The sequence below is a fragment of the Mesoplodon bidens genome (assembly GCF_964165515.1).
Source record: "Mesoplodon bidens genome assembly, chromosome: 3".
NCBI lineage: Eukaryota > Metazoa > Chordata > Mammalia > Artiodactyla > Ziphiidae > Mesoplodon > Mesoplodon bidens.
Window position 1 is genome coordinate 36,780,422 of NC_138178.1, and position 22,694 is coordinate 36,803,115.

At 42.4% G+C, this 22,694-nt stretch overlaps 1 protein-coding gene across 1 annotated transcript; it reads left to right on the top strand.

Moving 5' to 3' along the window:
* The first annotated feature begins 3,582 nt into the window (after window positions 1-3,582).
* Window positions 3,583-12,819, top strand: ZNF774 (zinc finger protein 774). Its single transcript, XM_081227947.1, has 4 exons — window positions 3,583-3,778; window positions 5,695-5,807; window positions 8,396-8,502; window positions 8,974-12,819. Exons 2-4 carry the CDS (start codon window positions 5,701-5,703, stop codon window positions 10,212-10,214), a joined length of 1,455 nt encoding a protein of 484 aa, XP_081084073.1. The 5' UTR covers window positions 3,583-3,778; window positions 5,695-5,700; the 3' UTR covers window positions 10,215-12,819.
* Window positions 12,820-22,694: the final 9,875 nt, after the last annotated feature.

Consider the following 22,694-nt stretch of genomic DNA (forward strand, 5'->3'; position numbering starts at 1 on the left):
GTTGTGGCTCGTGGGCTGTAGAGCACAGGCTCAGTAGTTGTGGCTCGCGGGCTGTAGAGCGCAGGCTCAGTAGTTGTGGTGCACGGGCTTAGTTGCTCCGCGGCATGTGGGATCTTCCTGGACCAGGGCACGAACCCGTGTCCCCTGCATTGGCAGGCGGATTCTTAACCACTGCACCACCAGGGAAGTCCTACACTTCTTGATACATGAGAAAAATAACACCTGATTTGGCTAAGCCACAGTGGTCAAGTGCTGTTCCCTATAAATGTACTTCCAAGCAGCCATTAAAAGTAGGCCAGGAAATTTATCATCAGTGAAGGGGGATGGGCAGTGATGATAAGAACCCCAGAGAGGTTGAAAGGGAAACTGAAATAATGGAAAGTACAGCCTATTTATTTTTTTTGAACTATTAAAGGAAACTGACCCATAAAGCATCCCTGAGTCAACATGAGGCAGTTACAGCAGGGTGGAAATGGCAGCCACAGCTGAACTGAGCAGAAAGAGGGTTAGAGGTAGTACCCAAGGCTTCTTTGATGCTATGTAGCATGAAGGGTTCCAGAAGTCCCTAAGAGCTCCCAGTGAGGGGGATGGAAGCAGCTGAAGCCGGAGCTAGGAAGCATCCCAAAGCGTCACCATGTGATCCAAGGCTTCTGGGTAGCAGACGAAGAAGGCACCAGAGAAAAAAGACCACCAGGCTTGAATGGGGAAGGAGGGGATGCGACCAGTACAGAGGCCAGAGCAGAGATCTGGTAAGGCGTGAGCTGCACCTCAAGTGGAGTGAGCAGGAGCTGGTGGAGAAGATCAGCTGGAGAACCAGGGTCCTTTCTCCTTGCACCTAAATAACATCTTGGGAAGGGAGTGAGTGGAGGGAAGACCTTTGGAGGAGACAGCTCTCAGAGGGAATATGAATTTCAAATTGACTAAGATTTACCCAAAAGTAGACTTTTTTTTTTTTAACCCAGAAGGGACTGTTAACTGGTAAGCTGAAGAACTGCCCAGTAAAGAGAATCTCCTGAGAAATCTAAGTTCAATTATAGAGATATTTTTTAATTTTTTGTACATTTGGCTCATAATGTATGCATTGTGACTCCCCCCAACAACAAGTTCCCCATACATATAGATCTCTACTATAAGTTTCCTTAAAGAGGTGTCCCAGGAGTTTGACATTATGTCACAAGGAAAATGTCCTAAAATCTGCTTTAGACCTGTGAGAGCCAGCCACAATGACCCTTGCTTCCTAGTTTTCATGTCCTTGTGTAGTCCTCTCCCACACTGTACCAGGGTTGGTCTGTGTGACCAAGAGCATATGGCAGAAGGGGTGGCGTACCCCTTCCAAGATTAGGTTCCTATCTCTCGTAGATCACTCACTCTGGGGAAACCAGCTGCCCTGTTATGAAGACAGGCCTGCGTGAGGAAACAGCCATATGAGTGACCTTGGAAGCAGGTCCAGCCCCAGTAGGGCCTTCAGATAACTGCAGCCCCAACTGACATCTAGACTGTAACCTCATGAGAGACCCTCAATTAGAGACACTCAGCTAAGCTGACTCACAGAAACTGTAGATAATAAATGTTTGTTGTTTTAAACTACTAAGTTTGGGGGTAATTTGTTATGCAACAATAGATAACGAATATACTCCCTCTCATAAAAATTTCAGTTATAGCACCTGCCAAAAATCTTTCTCTTTTCATTCTCCAAGAGGTCCTTTCACAGTTTTGCTCCCCTCCCCCACTTCCTCCTCTCTGCCACATTCTTTTTTTTTTTTTTTTAATATTTATTTATTTATTTTGGCTGCGGCCGGTCATAGTTGCGGTACACAGACTTCTTAGTTGTGGCATGCGGACTCCCAGCTGTGGCACGCATGCATACGGAATCTAGTTCCCTAACCAAGCATCAAATCCAGGCCCCCTGTATTGGGAACTCGGAGTCTTACCCACTGGACCACTAGGGAAGTTCCTCTCTGCCACACTTTTAAGCACCCAAATCCCAACAGCTTATGGTCCTCTCTCCAAGTGGCCACCTGAGGTACATGGTCTTGTTTTCTCTACTGACTTCCTTGTGGAGACCAAGCTTCTCTGCCCCCCTGCCCACCCTTTCCACCTTCTCCCCACACACCTGATAATGGTGAATAAGAGACTGGGGCAAAAGAAATAAGCCAGAGAGAGAGAGAGAGACAGAGACAGAGACAGAGACAGAGACAGAGAGAAGGGGCAGGTGATAGGCATCAGCCAGATTCTGTGATTCTTCATTCATCTTCCCTCCACACTCCCTGCTGATTGATTGAAGAACTACAGAATCTCCCGGGGTGGCAGAATACCAGAAAGACTCCTGAGAGGCCTAGAGATGCCTTTGATTCTCTAGGGCCTGAACTATGTTCCAGTCACATGAGGCCTGGAAACCTCTAGGTTTCCTGGACGTTTCTTGCTGTTCCTGCAAAGCAAGACCAGACATTTGTTTATAGTGGACAGAATTCCCTAAACCGCGATTGTGGTTATCTCGCAGATGACTACAATTATACAGCAAGTACTAACTGAAACACCACTGGTTATATAAAAAAAAGAAGAAAAGGCAAAATATTACTTCGTATTTAGTGCCTTTTATGGTTTATCTCCCCTATTGGACTGTGAGCTTCATGAAAGCAAGGATCACGTGTGATTCCTATGGGTAACCACAGTGCCCAGAACAGTCTTGAGTACAGAACATTCCCAGTGAATATTTGTTAGAAGATGCACCATACATGTTTGTTGAAGGAATGGTTGAATTAGCATCAAAGGAGTCTTCTGCATTAGCCCATTGGCTGGTAATTCTAAGCTTTTTACAGTTCATTGCAAAATGTACTTTCCTTTTTTCAGTTGGAGTGAATCAAGAGTAGACAGGTATGTTTTTTTCATTGTGAGGAAAGGCTTTTATTATTTTTTAGGTTCCCCCCCGGCCCCCCTGCAAAGAGAGCCAACACTGGCTCTCGCGTAAGATCCAGGAGTCTCCGCAGTTTGGAACCCAACACCACATTTCCTAGAATACTTGACGCCCTCGCAGGCCTCCTTTGGCTATAATGGAAAAGGGATATGCCTGGGAACTGTGCTGCTAATAGAAGGAAGCAGAACGTCTGTTTTCCACTAACGGCTCCTGATTGGGGTTTGTTATGCCCAGTCTGAATTGGCCTGGAACTTGGGCGCGGCTCTGGCCGTCCCGCGGTAAGGCGGGGGACCCAGCAGAGGCGGCTGCACCGCAAGGTTATAGCGCTGAGCTGCTCCACGCTCTGGAAGGTGCCAGAGCGCGGGAGATGCTGTGGTTGGTAAAGGCTGCTCGGCGCTAGTCAGGTGAGGCCCGGAGGTTCGCATCTGCAGATCCATCTTTGGGTGTACAGTCTTTGGATCCTCTTCTCAGCTCTGAAGAGGCGGTTCCAGCGGTCGGGTAGCTCGGGTGAACTGGGTTTAGCCCTTGTCACCGCTCGGAACTGGGCGTCCCGGGACTCCCAGTCCTTTGAGGTCTTGCTCAGGACTACATTTCCCAAAAGGCTCTGCGGTGATTGAAAGCTCTATCAGCCTATGGACGGGGGAGACTTCTTGCCCCAGAAACTGAGAAGCCAATGGCAAGAGGACGGGGGCGGCATTTTCCGGCTGCTCGCTGTCTTGTCCAGAGTCCCACCTGTGTCCCCACAGCACTGTCACGAATCCCAGTCGGGTTCTGGGTGGGACTGCCACGGCGTTGCGGGCCGGGTGCGGCTCGGCGGTGGAGGACTCTCACTTCGTGCTCCATCCCGGTCTGGGCCCCGGGGCGGTGAGTGATCCGGGGAAGGAGACTGCGGCTGCAGCCCGGGCTCTGCCGAGGGGCGTGGATGGGGCTTGCCCGCCGCCCCGACGTTGTCTCTGCCGGGTCCCCGCGCTCGCCTGTCCGAGCCCGCGGGTCTTGCTGAGGAGTGGGGAGAGGTAGCTGCGCTTTTCTCTGCCAGTGTCGGGATAGCTCATCCTCTTAATTTTTTTGCTCCTCGGTGGTGGTCCTCTGGTTTCAGTTTAGCTTTGCGACCCTTTGACCGCTGCACCTAGATTAGGGCCTACAGCACCGCGAGGGAGGAGAATGGGTGTCGGCCCTACCCGTGAGGTCATGTTCCTATTAATAAACCTGGTGAACAAACTAGTGCTTCTCACAATGGCACTTAGTCACAGCACCTCAACGGTCTAGGGCCTTTGAGGTCTCCTGTACGGGGAGCAGGAGACCGGGTGGGAAACAGGGTTTCTCTAACCTTGGCTAAGAACTCTCCATCCCGCTGTCTCCTGCAGGTGGGCCCTGCTGTTGGGTTTTGTAATGAATGGAGAAATAAAATGTATGCTCAAAACTCATTACAGTTTTCACTTCCTAATGACATTATTTTTGTTTGTTAAGGTTTTAAACCAGAGAGATGAAATGTATTCCCACGGCTTTTAGGCTCCTAAAAACGCAGTACTTTATAAGTGACCAATAGCAATATGTGTAAATGCATAAATGTTTCCAGGAAAAGTGTGTGTATTCTAGTAGTGCACAGGTGCTCTGATTGGTGAGACAAAAGATGTGAAAGAGGGCTTCCCTGGTGGCGCAGTGGTTGCAAGTCCGCCTGCCGATGCAGGGAACATGGGTTCGTGCCCCGGTCTGGGAAGATCCCACATGCCGCGGAGCGGCTGGGCCCGCAGCCTGCGTGTCCGCAGCAGGAGAGGCCACAACAGTGAGAGGCCCGCGTATCGAAAAAAAAAAAAAAAAAAAAAAGATGTGAAAGAGTAAAAGTTCCTCACCCCGGTCTGATCCATCCTCCACTGAAATGCAGAATTCTTTGTAGGAGGTTCATCTGTTCAATCAGCTGGCTGACTATATTTGTTTTTAGTGGAAACTCTTTAAGGGGGAAAACAAACAAAAAAACAAACATTATCCTATATTACTTTGTGACTCCTAATGCCTAACAGAATATTAATTACTGAATAAATTACTGATCCATCCAGTAACCTGACCATCTCCCCCGAAATAATTTTTTCATGATAGTGATGTTAATTTTATTAATGTGTTAATGATTGTTTTTAGCCCCCAAGCATTTTGTTTTGTGCTTATCGCCATTGAATTTCACTTAATTTTACAGCTTATCCATGTTGTTTTTTAAAATCCATGTCTTTTTAAGTCCCATTTCTGACTGCATTAAACCTTGAAATAGAATGATACCTAGGGCAGTTCCTTTTGGGCTTCTGCATAGTTTGTCCCTTGAAGTTGACACTAAATCTACAAGCCAGGAAAAGTCAGCTATTCTCATAACTAATATGAGTCTAATGAAGTCTGCAATTTCCTACCTAGCCGAGGAAAATGTAGTTGGAGAGAATCCAAAGCTTTCCAGAAATCGGGTTATACCTGTGCACTCTCTCCTCTGTTTATCTTGTCCATCATGGACAATTTGTTCCTCAAAAAGTTAATGTCTCCAAAAGACTGAGTGTTCTGCAGATGTGTTTGGGAGGCCCAGGCCTCATTTTGTGATGAGAAAGTTGGCCAAAGGAAAGATTATGTTAAAACAGAATAAGAAAAGCATCCCTTCTGTGGTTGACAGCATTTACCTCAGAGCTATTCCAGTCAGCGGGGTTTTGTTTAGGTATGTTGGGGCCATAGTGGCTGTCTTTTGGTTTTGAGACAATGGTGAGAATATCTAAAGAGCTCTTAATGCATACTGAGGTCTCTTGCTATAGGAACTGATGATGTGGCTGGGGACTTCAGGGATGAGTGGATTACCTGGACACTGCTTAGAGAGTCCTCTTCAGGGATACCACCCAGCACAGTTAGAAGAATGGGCTCTCAAAGGGTAAGGATGCTACTCTCCTTTATCTTAGATATTTTGAGAGGGCTCAGATCTGAGTGGTCTCTAGGGTTGTTGGTCTCTTAGAGCTTCAGATCTCTGTGAGAGTAATTGTTACCTCCCTGGCAGAAAAAGAATGACTTCCATTTTTATGGCACTTAGTAGTTTGCAAATTTATTTGATATTTATTGTCTTACTGATATCTCACCATAACTCTTTGATGTATTTTCATCCCCCTCTTCCAGCTCAGGACCCTGAGACTCAAAGTTAAGTGGCAGAGGTGAGAGTTCAACCCAGGTCTTCGTGGAAAAGGGAGAGCTCTCCCCATGGTTTTTTTCCTGTCACTTAAAAAAAAAAAAAAAAACCCTCCAGTGCTCTTTCTAAAATACTGTGACAGGACTTCCCTGGCCGTCCAGTGGATAAGACTCCACACTCCCACTGCAGGGGGCGCCGGTTCAATCCCTGGTCAGGGAACTAAGATCCTGCACGCTGCACCGTGTGGCCAAAAAAAAAACAAAAAAAGGGGGGAAAAAATACCATGGCAATGCCTTCTCCCTGCTTTACTTCATATCTAATACGCAAATGATACGTACTCAGAAAAAAAAGGCAAGCAAAATGAAAACAAAAGTCATCCATCCCACTGCTGAAGAGTTAACGATCCTTCCAGCCATTTTCCTAAGCATATATACAATTAAAAAAAAGAAAAGAAAAGAAAAAAATTGGGATCATACTGAATATTCAGTTGTAAATCTTACTTTCTTACACATTGTATTGCGAATATATTTTGACAACAATAAATATCTGTACATTACTTAAAATAACCACTTAGTATTTTGCTTTATGGAATACAGCAGTTACATTAAATTGAACCATATATGTGACCATTTTTTGACCACTTTTTACCTATAAACTGACAATTTCATATGGCTCAATCAAATGTAATTACTTCTTCGTTGAGGGACATTTAGGTTATTTCAAATTTTCACCTATATTGTGATGATGATCTCTTAGCTAATTGTCTTTTTGAAAGTATTGTTTATTGAAGTGTAATTAGTTAATAATTAGCTAATATATCTTTTGCACAACTTTCTTTCTTTTTCTTTTTTTTTTTTGGTTTTACTTTTTTTTCGTTTCCTTAGGATTCCCAGAATTAGAATTGCTGGGTTTGAGAATAGATTTCTAAGGTATTTGGTGTTTTTGCAAAATGCCTGCCAAAAAGATTGAATCAAGCTATTTATTTCTGTTAGCATTGTATGAAAGTGTCCATTTCTTCATATTCTGTCATGGTAGGTATCATAATCTAAGAGTCTGGGTAAAATAATAGTGATAGCTAACATTTACTGACGACTTAATCACTTAATCCTCATGACAACTCTGTATGGTGGGTTTTATCATTATCCCTAATTTATAAATGAAGACACTGAGACACAGAGAGTTTAAGTAATTTCCTGAGGTTACACAGCTAGTAAGAGGCAGAGTTAGGATTCAAATTCAGGCAATATGACTCTTTTTTTTAAATTTTTTTTTATTTTTTGCTTTATAACAAATTTAATCAGTTATACATATACATATGTTCCCATATCCCCTCCCTTTTGTGTCTCCCTCCCACCCTCCCTATCCCACCCCTCCAGGCGGTCACAAAGCACAGAGATATGACTCTTGAGTTTGCACTCTTTACCTCTACACTATATTGCCTAAGTGTATCATTGTTTTAATTTGAATTTCTTTGGTTAATGTTGAGGTTAAAAGTTCTCCATATATTTATAAGCTGCTTGTATTTTTTCTTTTCTGAATTGCCTATTCATGTTCTTTGTCCATTTTTTTGTTTTTGTTTTGTTTTTTTCTTACAAGTGTTTTTCTTTTTCTCATGGCAATACCGACTGCTGCCCTTCTGGGAAAATTTAAAAAGTAAACATGGGGCTTACCTGGTGGCGCAGTGGTTAAGAATCCGCCTGCCAATGCAGGGGACACAGGTTCATGCCCCAGTCTGGGAGGATCCCACATGCGGCGGAGCAACTAAGCCCGTGTGCCACAACCAGTGAGCCTGTGCTCTAGAGCCCACGAGCCACAACTACTGAAGCCCACATGCCTAGAGCCCGTGCTCCACAACAAGAGAAGCTACCACAATGAGAGAAGCCTGTGCACCACAGCTAGAGAAAGCCTGCACACAGCAAAAAAGACCCAACGCAGCAAAAAATAAAGAAATAAATAAATAAAAAGTAAACATTATAGTTATAGTTAACTTCCTTGATTCTTTCTAAGGGGGAGGTCATGGCAGCTTTGTTTTGATAAAATTATATCTCCACATGGGTTTAGCCTTGTGCCTTGAGAGATGAGTTATTGTGCTTATTCTAGAGTTTCTATCACCCAAGTCTGATTGTTTTTTTCAATGGGAGGAAAAGAGCTTTTTCTCAGCCTCTTGGGGAGAGCACCCTTTTTTATCACTTCATCATGGCTGCCCTTTTAATGAGACTTAACACACATTAGAGTTTCCTGAGGTGTTCTCCTCCACCTAGGGAAGAAGGGGGGATTGCATTTTGCTCAGGCCTTGTGTGATGGCTTACATTAACATCCTGTGTTCACCTTCCTTACAGGATTTCTAGACCAAGTGCAATCTCCCAGCTAGAGCAGAAGGAAGAGCCATGGGTCTTACCACTCCAAAATTTTGAGGCGAGGAAGATCCTGAGGGAAAGTCACACAGGTGAGATGTGTTACCCAGTGGGCAGAAATCTAGCATTTCAGCCCTTGTTTAAATGAGGAGTCTGGAATGCTGCCCTAGACTTTTGGTCTTACTATTAGAAGGTTAAATTTGACTTCCTGGGCAATCAGTCATTGACCAGATAAAGTCTTCATTTTAAGTAAACATTTCACTTTTGTCTAGACTCTAACATCTTTGAAAGGAGTTGCCCAATTTTGACAATATGTGGTATACTCTTGATATGAAGGTCCCCTCAAGATTCACCTACCATCTTAAAATAAAAAGGGCTTAAGAATTCATGTTTTCTGTAAGCTCAATGATCTTCAATAAACTTTTCACAAAGTGAAAACGAGAGTAGTCAAACTAAATGTGGTCTGTTGCAAAAACACTAATTTTAATCTTTCTTGCTGCTTTCTGATGATCTTTCCTGATAAGTGATAACTTTATTCTCTGTTACTTCTGTTAATTTTTCAGATTTTAAGAATCAGGTGGTAAAACTCAATCAGGACATTTCTGAAACAGCAGAACAATGTGGAACATCCTCAGAAAGGGCCAAGAAAGATATTTCTCATACTCCTCGTTGGGGAGGAAACTGGGCTAGGGGTCTTGAATTAGAAGGGCAGCATGGAACCCTTCTAGGAGAGGGCGAGCAGGAGCCCTTTTCACAGGAGAAGGAATTAAACAAGCTGCTGGAAGGATATATAGGAAAGAAGCCGGTGTGTGCAGAATGTGGAAAAAGCTTTAACCAGAGTTCCTATCTCATAAGACACCTAAGAACCCATACCGGTGAGAGGCCTTATAAATGCATGGAGTGTGGGAAAGGCTTCAAACAGAGTTCAGACCTTGTCACCCACCGCAGAACACACACAGGGGAGAAACCCTACCAATGCCATGGATGTGAGAAAAAATTCAGCGACAGCTCAACCCTCATCAAACATCAGAGAACCCACACAGGTGAGAGACCCCATGAGTGCCCAGAGTGTGGGAAGACTTTTGGACGGAAACCACACCTCATAATGCACCAAAGAACCCACACAGGAGAGAAGCCCTACACATGCCTCGAGTGTCATAAAAGCTTTAGTCGCAGCTCCAATTTCATCACCCACCAGAGGACCCACACGGGAGTGAAGCCTTACAGGTGTAATGACTGTGGGGAGAGTTTCAGCCAGAGCTCGGATTTAATTAAGCACCAGCGAACCCACACAGGAGAACGGCCCTTTAAGTGCCCGGAGTGTGGGAAGGGCTTTAGAGATAGTTCCCATTTTGTGGCTCACATGAGCACTCACTCAGGAGAAAGGCCGTTCAGTTGTCCTTACTGCTACAAAAGTTTCAGTCAGAGCTCGCATCTGGTCACGCACCAGAGGACACACACAGGTGAGAGGCCTTTTCAGTGTGACAGCTGTGGGAAAGGATTTGCCGACAGCTCTGCCCTCATCAAGCACCAACGGATCCACACAGGAGAAAGACCCTATAAATGTGGCGAGTGTGGGAAGAGCTTCAATCAGAGCTCCCACTTCATTACCCATCAACGAATCCACTTAGGAGACAGACCCTATCGCTGTCCTGAGTGTGGCAAAACCTTCAATCAGCGTTCCCATTTTCTCACACACCAGAGAACACATACAGGAGAAAAACCGTTTCACTGTAGTAAATGTGACAAGAGCTTCCGACAGAAGGCACACCTTTTATGCCATCAGAACACCCATTTGATCTAGGAAATAGTCTTTAATGGTTCTCCTCCCTTCCAAATTTCCATTGCTATTATCTTTAAGCGCTCCAAATAGAGAAAACCTGAAACTGGGTGTTGACGGCTCAAGTCGGGCCCTGATCTGTTTCTCTTTTTCCGTGCTTTAATGGTGAGGATAAACCTACAGGGTCCAAATAATGTTCTAAACACAAAAGGCATTCCTTCAGTGTTTTTGACTGACTCTTAGACAGAAAAATGTGAGTTTAATGCTTGATGCCTTGTTACTAAAAGAGAAGTGAGATAAATGTAGTCACATTCTCATCATTAATGATTCATATTTGAGATCTTATACAAAGCCCTTGATACAATGCCTGGCCTTTAAAAGACACTCAATACAGGGTTGGTTGCTTTTATCAGCCTTATTACTCAATAAGGAATTTATTATTGCAGCCCCACAAGCCCAGAACTTGCAAGAAATTAGACTGGAACTAGAAGATTCGGGGTGTGAACACATAGATTTAATAAAACAGAAAACACTCTCCTAATCCAGTGCTATGCAGTCACCAGATGTCTCACTGCCATGACAAGGCAGAATTATCGTAGAGGATGTCTGCAGTCTTGTGACTTGGAGACTAGAAGAATTTTAGAAGCTCTTTGTACAGCAGTGTATGAGGTACTCCCCCTGGAGGTTTGCTGCCATCTGAGGCATAGAAAATATCCTGTGATGAACAGCCCAGAGGAACCTGGATGAGGACTGTAAAATTGTGGAAGCAAAGTTGCTGAGAATGTTAAATGATATTGCAGGGATACTTCCTGGCATTTAGCTGAAGGATGTAACCCTTGTTTTGTAATTTGCTGGGTCACTGGCCCTTTAGTTTTAAGTTAACGCAAGTCTCTGATCCTTTTAGGGTCATTCATTTTATGCACTAGCATAGTCCTCTATTTAATTGAAGATATGGAGGGAAGGCAGTGTGTTCGAAGGCACAGCGACTTCATTGAGAAGGTGAGGTGTTTGTGTCTTGGCCCCTTGACACCTAATTTGGCCAGACTTTCCCATTCTCTCAGGCCCTACCTTACTTACCTCACAAGGTATTGTGAGGACCTGATACATATACACACACATGCACACACACACAAGCACTTTTTTGTTAAACTAAAGTGTAATACCTGTAAAGTTTAATGTTACAGTATTGTTGCCAGTGTCTCTTCTTCCAAGGAGCTGTGGCTAATATTTCCGAAGGTGTCCCACTTTCTCTCATATTGAGGGACTTCTTTTTTTACCTATTGAAAACCTAAGGCCTTCAAATGCTCAACTCATTATGTGACTCATTACGGGTCACGTGATGAGCTAACGGAAGAGCCAGGATCTCTCTGCAGGTCTCCTCTTCAACAACATGGAACAGACCAGCTCTGGGATTTGTTAGAGTGTCTCTGAGACACCACAGGCCTGGAGGACCCATATTATATCCATCAAACCACTCTGAATTTGGAAATGATGGAGGGATGTAGCCTAAGTTCCCGAGAGCTTTATAGGGTCCTGTGCTGGGGTCCTGGATCCTCATGGCAGATGTAAGTGGTTAAGGAGGGAGTTGGGTGTTGAATACTCCGGAGAGAAGAGTGGGGGACTGAAGGTGTTTTCTTTCAAGCTTTCCTGTGTCAATACAGACTAAATTAATACATCAGCCTTGGAACACTAGTTCTCTTCCATTATATGGAGTGCCACCTAAGTGCTGTAACTCATGGGGGGATAGAACTCAGCTGATAACCTAAACGCTTTCTTTAATAGGTAATTATCAGAAAAAGAAAAATCTGGTTAATCCAGAGCTGTAAATTCTTAAAATGTGAGCCCAGACCAGTAGCATTATCATCACCTGGGAACTTGTTAGAAATGCAAATTCTAAGTCCCCACCCCAGACCTACTGAACTGGAAACTCTAGGGGTGGGGTCCAGCAATATGTGTCTTAATAAGCCCTCCAGGTGATTATAATGCATACTCAAGGTTGAGAACCACTGCTTCAAAAGGTAGCTCTTCTACAAAATGTAGACACAGTACTATTATTGCTCCTACCAAAAATGAACAGTGATTTTGTAATCATCAAATACTCCAGTCAATGTTCACGTTTCCCTAATTATCTTGTGTTTTATTTATTTATTTATTTACTTACTTACTTACTTATTTATTTTTTGGCCTTGCCGCATGGCTTGCGGGATCTCAGTTCCCCGACCAGGAATTGAACCTGGGCCACTGCAGTGAAAGTGCCGAGTCCTAACCACTGGACCGCCAGGGAATTCCCTGTTTTTATTTTTTAGAAACCAAATAAGGTCTCTACATTCAATTGGTTGATATATTGCTTACAGAATCCTCCCTCTTCTCTCTCTCTCGTTTTCTTGTATTTCATTTGTTGAAAAAAAAACCTTGTCCTTTAACTGTCTCCCACAGGTCTGTATTTGGCTAATTCCATCCTATGGGGGTCCTTTAACATGCTCCTCTGTCCTCTGCTTTCCTAATATTGGTAGTTGGATCTGTAAACATGATCAGGTTCAGATGTGGGAGGGGGGGCAAGAATACTCCATAGTGATCTTATGTAACTTCTATCAAGAGGTACCTGGTGTTTTGTTTTTGTTTTTGTTTTTCTGTCTCTTTTCTTGTGATGTTAGCAACCATCGAAAAGCCCTGATTTCACTTCAGTTTGCCAAATGATGATATTTTAAATCTGTCACTCCTTCTTCATTTATTAGCTGAAATACTTCTGTAAAGAGAACTACCCCTAATCAACTATTCGGTTTCCCTGAGGTACAGTTTGTATAGGAACAGCACAACAGCTGAAAACAGGAGAGGAAATTACACTCCCATTAGCTGGGAATGGTTCTACATCCCTTTCATGGTAATATGAGAGTATACCATCTTCATTTATCTTATCTACCCAAGCATTGTTCTAAATCAAATATGATCAGTATGTTAAATAATAACAGCAATAATGTATAACAATCAGATCAGAAGATAAGGAAAAAAGCTGGCAGGCAGAGGTACAGGTAGTTGATGTGAAATCTAGGGGTACCATCTCTCCAGGGGAGGAAGTGTTTCGGCCTGGGGCGGGGGTACAACAGGGAATGAGAGAGTTCGGACATTCTGAGAATCTGGCACTGGATTAATGTGAAATGTCCTAGAAGAGTGTCCTGCAAGAAGGAGTCAGTTAGAGGACATGGAGGGACACAAAAGCTGCATTATTAGCACAAGCAGGCATAACCCTCACCCCAGCTAGGAATGTGATGTGTGCTCATGGTCTGTGAGCAACTCTAGATTTAGGAGGCAGGGTGTGGAAGCAGCACAGAACCAAGGGTCTGAAGAGCCAGCCTCTGGCTTTGGTGAGGTTATTTACTAGCCAACTGGTTTTGGACAGGTCAGTTGATCACTCTAGGCTTCAGCCTATCTGAGAAATCAGAAAAAACATCTTTGTCTCTAACACTTTACAAATTTGGGGCTCTCACAGACCCTAGGATCGTCCACATTGAGAGCAAGCGCTTCCACATGGGCACCTTCAAGCTCTGAGGGGATAAAAGCAGGTCGTTGATAGTCTGGCTCCCTCTCTCTCTCTCACTCCTCAGCCCTCCCCAGGCTCTGGCCCCTCCTATGCCGACTTCCTAGTAGTATTTAACAGACAGCTCACTGGCTTATAACATAAATGGTCTTTTTCTTTCACCCTGTTTCTCATATTGTACAGATGTGTCTACCTTATAAGATGTGAGCTCTTGAGGGGCAATGCATGACTTGCTTTGCGGTTCTGCTACCTGCCCCCTACCCCGCGCCCCCCAGCCATGAGCAGGGAATACTTAAATGGTATTGGCAAGAGTCAAGATGACTGACTTTTCATAGTTCCCTTTGTTTCTACCCTATGACTGGGCTTCTTGCACATTCTCCACACCTCCTCTCTCCCTCACTTCAGAATCCACATCATCACCAAGCCCTATCAGCTTTACCTCCCAGATTCCTCTCAACCCTATCTGTCAGCCATCCCATCTCCACCACCAAGCTCTAGTCCCAGGGGACCACCATCTCTTGTCTGAATTTCTGCAGAGGCCTCCCAACTGACGTTGCAGATTTGATTTGATTTGATATGTTTATTTTTATGTATTTATTTTTGACCACACCTGGCTGCATGCAGAACTTCCCTGACCAGGGATCGAACTGCAGTGGACACGTGGAAACTTAACCACTGGACCACTAGGGAAGCCCCTCCCAGATTTTTGCTCTGATTTCTTCTCACAGAAGCCAGAATTAGATTTAAAATCCTAAATCTAATCATATCACCCATATGCTTAAAACTGGCAGCTTCCCATTGCTTTTCGGATAAAGGCCTGAGACTTTATCCAGGCCTACAAGGCGCCCCCCTCAGTTTGACACACCCTCCAGCCTCTTCTGATATCACCTTCCCTCTCACTCACTTGCGTTCTCTCTGTTCCTTGATCACAGCGAGGTCATGCACACCTCAGAGCCTTGGTATTAACTGTTCCCTCTGCCCAGAATGTTCCTTGTCCAGATCTTTGCTTAGGCTTCTATTTGTCAACCAGGTTTCAGCATAAAACTTACCTCCTAACAGAGGCTTTCCCTGACTATCCATCTAAATTAGTCCTCTTCCCCAACAGCCACTCTCTATCACATTATCCTCTTTTATTTTCATCAAAGGCCTTACACCTTCCTGATCTTTTCTTGTTTATTTATTTGTTTTGGTAAACTTCATGGGGGGGAGGGAGCCATTTCTCCTATTTGCCATTCTTTCCCTGGCACCTAAAACCGTGCCTGCTATGTAGTAGGTGCTCAGTAAATGTTCATTGGATGAATTAATGAAGGCATGCTCACAGGCAAGGAACTCGTGCTAGAAAAGCAGCAGTGTGAGACAAAGCGGGACAGGTGAGGGAGGGTCACACCAAGAAGGCTCTTAGTTGCCAAACTGAGTTTGGATATTATTCTCTGGGGAATGGAGTGTCTGTCACTGATGGTTTTCCAGTAGAGGAGAAGCATGGTCAGCATTTGAGGAAGTTTGATGTGGCAGCCATGTGTAAGTCATATTCAAGAGAGAACAATTAAAGACATTGCTTCAATCCATGACATAAAGAGCTTAGTGTCTGGCCCATAGTGAGTCTCCAGTAACTGAATGTTATCACCAAGCACTGTGGCAGGCACTGGGAGATACAGAACAAAAAGGCAAGATCAATAAACCTTTCTACCTCAAAAGAATTCTTCCTAAACCCTTCCCTCCCCTTTTTGTCAAACTTCCATTAATATTAATATATATTATATTCTCAGGGCTGTCATGTTTAGGCTCTTTTAATCACGCTTCCCACCTCCAGCATGCCTCTGGCTTAGATTTCGCTTTCCCCCGTTTCCTGTATTTTGCTGGTACCAAGTCACGTAGCTTCTGCCTTCACACTGCCCCCACCCCCTTAATTGTAGAAGCACCACGTGCTTTCTGTAAAAATTTCCAAAAAATACAGAAGCGCCCAAAGTAAAAAAATGGAAATGCCTTGTCTTTTCCTCATTCCTTCCCACAACCTCACTCCCCGGATTTCAACTCTGTGATAATCTGGCATCCCAAATCTCGTTCCTAGCTCCTCTTTTCCATCCTCACTCCAGCATTTGAACTAAAGGGATGGTTTTCCACCTCTTCTCTTTGATTTTTCCCTTCAGTTCAGCTCGAAAAACATTTATTGAGTGCTATGTACAAAGTCCTACACCAGACACTGGAAGTACAAAGACAAAACAGTGAAAGAGGTCCACGTTTAAAAAGCTGTTATACTTGGGCAAGTTACTTACTCTCTTTGACACTTACTTCCTTATCTGTAAAATGGGGATAAGCTCAGTACATTCTTTACGGGGTTGGATGAGGATTAATGAAATGATACATAGAAAACTCTTTGCATATTACCTGGTACATTGTATCTGCTCTATAAATGTCAATGACAACAATGATAATGATGATAATCTTTGTCTGAGGAGTTTATAGTTTAATGAGGAAACTTGAATAAGAATTACCTAGGTGAAGAAAGATGGGAAAATATTTTTGGAAAAGCAGAGACAAGCAGTTTAAATGAAATTAAAAGATAGAGGTAGAGAGCTAGAAGAATAAAAAGTAGCAGCTTGGACTTATCCTCTAAGAATATTTCTCAAAACTACCTGCATTAGTCCTACTCAGGGGTGCTTGTTTAAAATGCAGATTTAGTGGCCCCACCTCCAGCAAATTTGGTAAATTCACACAGTGGAAATGTTGAATACATCAGGAGAAATGAACAAGCTACAGTTATAAGCATTAACACAGATAAACCTCAATAACTCAATATTAAGCACAAAAAATAAGACACAGAAAATACATACAGTAAATGTCAAAATACAACAAAGACTAAAACAGGCAAAACCAAATACTATATTGCTTAAGTAATAAGGACACACAAACTGCAATGAAAAAATGATTTATTAATATAAAATTCAGGGTAGAGGTTAACTGGAATGGGGAAGAAGGGTGCTAAGTTTCTATTTCTTAAGCTGGGTGCTGAGCACACAGAGTTTCTTTTTATTATAATTCTTTAATATGCATTATTTATATACTTTTTATTTACAAGATATTTCACAAGAAAAAAGCAAATAGGAAAACAGAATAGTCTTCCAGAGACTGACCTTTTCCACTTTTCTTTCTTTTAAAAATATTTATTTATTTATTTGGCTGTGCCGGGTCTTAATTGCCACATGTGGCCTTGTGAGATCTTTAGTTGCAGCATGTGGGATCTAGTTTCCTGACCAGGGATTGAACCTGGACCCCCTGCATTGGGAGCGCAGAGTCTTAACCACTGGACCACCAGGGAAGTCCCTGACCTTCTCCACTTAAACCTCATAGAGTTGAGTTATACTAAGAAAGAAGAGAAAAAAAAAAAAAGACCATCCAAAATGCCTGGGTCTAAACAGACACCAGGCCAATCTCCTCCATTTTTTCTCAATCACACACTCACAATTTCTCACTTTTCCTTCAGCTAAAAAACAAACCCTCCCTGTATTGTATATCAATTAGTGCAAACGACCGTTCAGAAGATTACAAGCCCACCCTCCTATAAACAGCCAAACTCGTACCGCCTGTCTGAATGGAGGATGCCCTGCTATATTAATAATGCTCTTGTGAACATCCTTTTTTTTTCCTCTCAGAAAAAAATGTTTCCACATTTTAGATTATTTCCACAGGGTGTGAACATTTTACAGCTCTCGTTGCTTGCTGCCAAATCGTCTTCCGAGTGAATTGTACCAATTTACAATACTACCAGCAATAAATGACTACCAGTTTCACCACACCCTCATCCTCAAAAAACATTTTTGCTAATTTAATAGATTCTTACATCTTGTTTTAATGTACATTTCTTTATCAGTGAAGTTGAACGTTTTTTCCTGTGTTAGCTTCTTTATTTCTTCTGTTGTTTGTCATTCTTGTATTTAGGGTATAGGAGCAGAATCAAAGAACTCCACTATTTGAGGAAGTTACTTTTTTCCTGCTCCCTTCCCTTCCCCTCCCTGCTTTATTACTTTTTTACTTCATAAATTACACATGTTCATTTTAGAAATATCAGAAAATATAATTAAGCAAACAAGAAAGGTAAAATCACCTATTACCCCACCTTCCAGAGATAATCACTACTGTTTATTGTACATCCTTTTAAACTTTTTCTCTAACAAAGATATTCACAAACATATCACATAACCTTTCTGAGCCTGTTTCCCCATCTATAAAATGAGAATACTTTTCTTCAAGTTGATAATTAAATGAGCTGGTGTATGTGAAAATGATTTATACGCTGCAGGATGTTATATAAGTATAAATGCAAGTTGCTGTGCTTATTCCATAAAATACCCTTTATTCTGCCAAACAGAATGGTGACACTTTGTTCCCTGAATGTAGCCTGCCCTCTCCAGAACATTCTTCTCTCTAGAATGACTTTCTGCCTCAATTCTTCAGACTAAACAAGGATTCACTTATTTTTTTTTAATTCAATATGTAAGATATACAAAAGGGGGAATTCCCTGGTGGTCCAGTGGTTAGGACTCAGCACTTTCACTCTCATGGGCCAGGGTTCAATCCCTGGTCGGGGAATTAGGTTCCCACATGCCATGTGGTGTGGCCAGAAAAAAAAAGATATACAAAAGGTATAAAGAGTAGAGCAAGAGCAACCATGTACCTACCACGCAGCTTAAGAAATTTCAAAAAAGAAGGAGAGAAAGAAAGACGATTTTATACTTAAAGTTTACACCAGTACACTAAAGTTTCCTGTGAACCCCTCCCCAAATATAGCCCTTCTTTCACTATAACCCATACTTCACTCTCCTGAATTTGGTATTTCTCACTCTTATGCCTTTATATTTATTTATGCTCTCTGTCTCTCTGTATATATTTGTATGGAGATATTGATATAGATCCCTAAGCAATGTATAATATTGTTTTGCATAAACTTGTTTATATGGTTTATGAATGAGTATCAAGGTAAGTATCCTGTACCACCCCAAATATTACGTTTGTGTTGGTACGTATACTTAATTCATGTTGGTCCATATACTTAATTTCCTTGCTTTAATATTCAGTGTGTAATCACAGCACAATTCATCTGTTTTCCTGATGATAGCTATTAGGTCATTTCTGGTTTTTGCTGTCACAGGTATTTCTGTGTATTTTGGTATGTCTCCTTGCATACATGTGTAGGAGTTTCTCTGGGTATACATACCTAGAAGTGAAATTCTGAAGTCACAGGGTGAGTGCATCTTTAGCTAGATATTGCCAAATTATTCTCCAAAGTGGTCGTACTAATTTCCATTCTCACCAGAAGTATATAAATATTTCCGTTACTATTCTTTCTTGTCAATCCTTAGTTTTGTCAGACTTTTGAATTTTTGCAATCTGATGGGTATGAAATAACATTTCATTGTGGTTTTAACGTGCATTTCCCTGATTAGTAGGGAAGTTGAACAACTTTTACAGGTTTATTGGCTGTTGAGTGAATTCTATGTTCATAAAGTACCCATTCTTTAAATCCCCTTTAAAACATTCCCTCTCCAGGAAATATTTCCACATCTCTTCCATCAAGCACATGGGTTCTCCTTTGGATCTCTATAACCCTTTCCATATCTTGGGTTTCACCCACTTTTTATTCCATCTTGTACTCTCACTTGTATACTTGTCTAAAGGGCAGAGACTATGTTTAACTCAACTTCATGACCACATTAGTACCTAAGTACAACATTTCATAAATCTTTGTTGAATCAAATCATACTCCTTCCCAGCTTATAAAATCTTAGTTTCCTATTGTCTATAGGGGAGAGTTGAATCTCCTTAGTATAGAATTTAAGACCCTTATGTGGGCTCTGGCAACAACTTTCCTTTCCTGACTCTTCTCCTGGTATGACCCTGCCTTCTGCCCCAGATACTGGGTTCTTTGTCCACAGTGAGGTCCCAGTACTCAAATGTTTGGCTTCTCTCCTTGCAGTCAGGATGGCAGGTTGATCCCACCTGTTTTAGCTGCCCATCAGATTATAAGAGAAAATCTAGGGATCCTGAAGTTAGAAGCTTGCTTTTATTAATGAGCAGGGATTTTGCCCTGAATCTGTCATTTGTGTACTAAGAGTACATACATTTCTTTATCTAGGTGGCTTGGGTTCAACTGAAGAAAACCCAAAGCACTTAAGTTCAGCACCTTAGCCTAGAGTCTAGGCCTGGTTGCAGCCCGTCCTACCTCTTCAGAGTCAGAGGCATATCACAAACAGAATATATGAATACATGCCCAACCCACATTGTATTTTCCCAACTGATTCATTTTAATTCAGTAAACACTTATTATTTACCTATTACATCCAGGCTCAGTCCAAGGTGCTAGTGATACAGATATAAACATGACAGTTCTCTCAAGGAGCACATAGAGTAGTTGAAGGAGACAGACATAACAGATACATATTTTCAATACAAAGAAGAATATGGGAGCCACAGAAGGGCTATCTTGAGAGTCAAGGAAGACTTCCTGGAGGAGACGTCACTTAGAGCAATTAGTATACGAATGAGTAGATGAATACAAGGCACGATCTTGAAATTAAACTTTCTTTAAGCTTCACGCATGAATTCTGCCACATAAGACACTCTGATTCATGGGATGTTGCCAGTGATTCCTGAACTGAACAATGTGATTGGTACTTATGATTTGGAAAGCCCATCTCTGTATTGTGAGGAGGCAGTTCCAACTTGGCCATTTTCCTACCAGTCTGGACATGGGTCAGTTAACTGACTGTTGTCTTAGGGAGAAACATGGCTACATATGTGTGTCTCTCCCATTTTTTTTTTGTGATAGTTTACATATATTTGGAGTCTCACAGTATTCTACATTGCCCTATTCTGGAAATAAAAATGGTAGTAGAAATGTCCCCAGTTTGCCTGTAATCTTATGAGAGGCCCAGGAAGATTTTTCCATACTCCACTTCTGGAGGAACCCATAGGAAAGTGGAATTCCACAAAGGAGGTGAGCATTCTGCCATCTGAATACCAATCAAAGGGAATGAGGAGTGACAAAGGAAGAGGGTATTTATAATCCCTCTCACCAAAAGGGTCTACCCATTCCCCAACCAAAAATCCGTGGTACCCAAGGAAAGAGAAAGTCATACCCTCTGCAAGGATGGGGTGTCTTTCCAAAGAGGTTCCACTTGAACATTTTTTTTTTAAGATTTTTTGATGTGGACCATTTTTAAAGTCTTTGTTGAATTTGTTACAATATTGCTTCTGTTTTATTTTTGGTTTTTTGGCCACGAGGTATGTGGGATCTTAGCTCCCTGACCAGGGATCGAACCCACACCCCCTGCATTGGAAGGCGACGTCTTAACCACTGCACCGCTGGGGAAGTCCCCACTTGGACTTTTTGAAGCATCATGTGGCTTTAGCTCTTTGAGGAGGCTGCAGTGAAGTGAGTTAGGAAGTAAGCAGGCCACATACACACCTGCACATGCACCATACACCATACATTTTCACAATTTCCTGACTTTGTTTACATTGTTTCCCCAACTTGTGCTTTCTCATCCTTTCCACTGGCCTTCCCTGGAAGCCTTGCTTACATGACACCTCTTCTAGGAAATCTTCTTATATCACCTAGTAAAAACCAACTGTTCTCTGATCTGTACTCCCTAATCTGTCTTGATGTCTAAAAGTTCCTTGGGAGTGCTTTGCCATGTCTGGGCATCATGTTCTTGGCAAATGGGGCCTCACAAATCTTTCAACTCAGCTCACTAGGTAGCCCCTACCATGAACAAGGATTGGCATATCAGCACACAATAGTGTTCATATACATGGGTTTTTTAAAAATTTTTATTGGAATATAGTTGATTTACAATGTTGTGTTAGTTTCTGCTGTACAGCAAAGTGAATCAGTACACATCTGCATATATCCACTCTTTTTTAGATTCTTTTCCCTTATAGGTCATTACAGAGTATTGAGTAGAGTTACCTGTGCTGTACAGTAGGTTCTTATTAGTTATCTATTCTATATATAGTATATATGGGTTTTGGGTCAAACGCATTTCGAATCCTGCCTATGTCACTAATTAGGTGTGTAATCTTTGGAAAATTAGTTAACCTTTCTGAGTCTCAGTTTCCTCATCCTTAAATTGGAGAATTCTACTATAGTTGACCCTTTAACAACTCCTAGATTAATCTTCATGTAATGTATAGTCAGCCCTCAGTATCTGCAGTTCCTCAGCGTCCAAGGATTCAACCAACCACCAACCATGTAGTTCTATAGTATTTACTATTGAAAAATATCTGCATATAAGTGGACTTGTGCAGTTCAAACCCATGCTGTTCAAGGGTCAACTGTAGTTTCTGACTCACAGGCCAGTTGTGAAGATCAAAAAGGTAGTGCATATCAAACATTTAGAAGTGGACCTGGAGGGCACTCATTACAAGTTAGCTATTGTTACTAGTAACTCATGGTCATCCTTGTAGATGTGTAAGAGGCTTGCCATGAGGGAACCCTGCTCATGCAGGCTTGTCTCAGTATCCAGTCCCATGGAAGAGTCTCGTATTCTTTGCCCCATTTATCTCTCTTTTCTCCATACCTTGATCTGGCTACCTCCTGAGCTCATGGATCCTAATATATCTCTTGATAGGTCCTTGTATTGTCCTTTGCCTATAGCCTTGAGACCGCAGTAATGTCTTGTGGCTTATTTTAACCCCAGCCCGGAAGCCAATGCCAATTCTAGGCTGACTTCCTGGCTTCCTCCTGCAACTTCTGAGCCTGTTGTTGTCAGCTGTCCCTAGACCAGGACCTGGGTGTTCAGAAATGTTTGTTGAAAGGTTTCCAGAGGCAATTAGGCATGTGCAAGAAGTGAATGAACACCTTCTCATTGATATGCTGTCTAAAAACTGTGAGCTGGTGTTGAATGGTGATTCGCCAGAGATTTTAGAACCAGAAAGAAAGACCTAGGCTTGATTCCCAATTCTGAATCTTA

Excerpts from the sequence above, each read along its gene's own strand:
- ZNF774 (XM_081227947.1), top strand. The coding sequence starts at position 5,701 with ATGATGTGGCTGGGGACTTCAGGGATGAGTGGATTACCTGGACACTGC. Across the intron at positions 5,808-8,395 it reads GAAGAATGGGCTCTCAAAGG|GATTTCTAGACCAAGTGCAA; the intron begins GTAAGGATGCTA and ends CCTTCCTTACAG. Across the intron at positions 8,503-8,973 it reads CCTGAGGGAAAGTCACACAG|ATTTTAAGAATCAGGTGGTA; the intron begins GTGAGATGTGTT and ends TTAATTTTTCAG.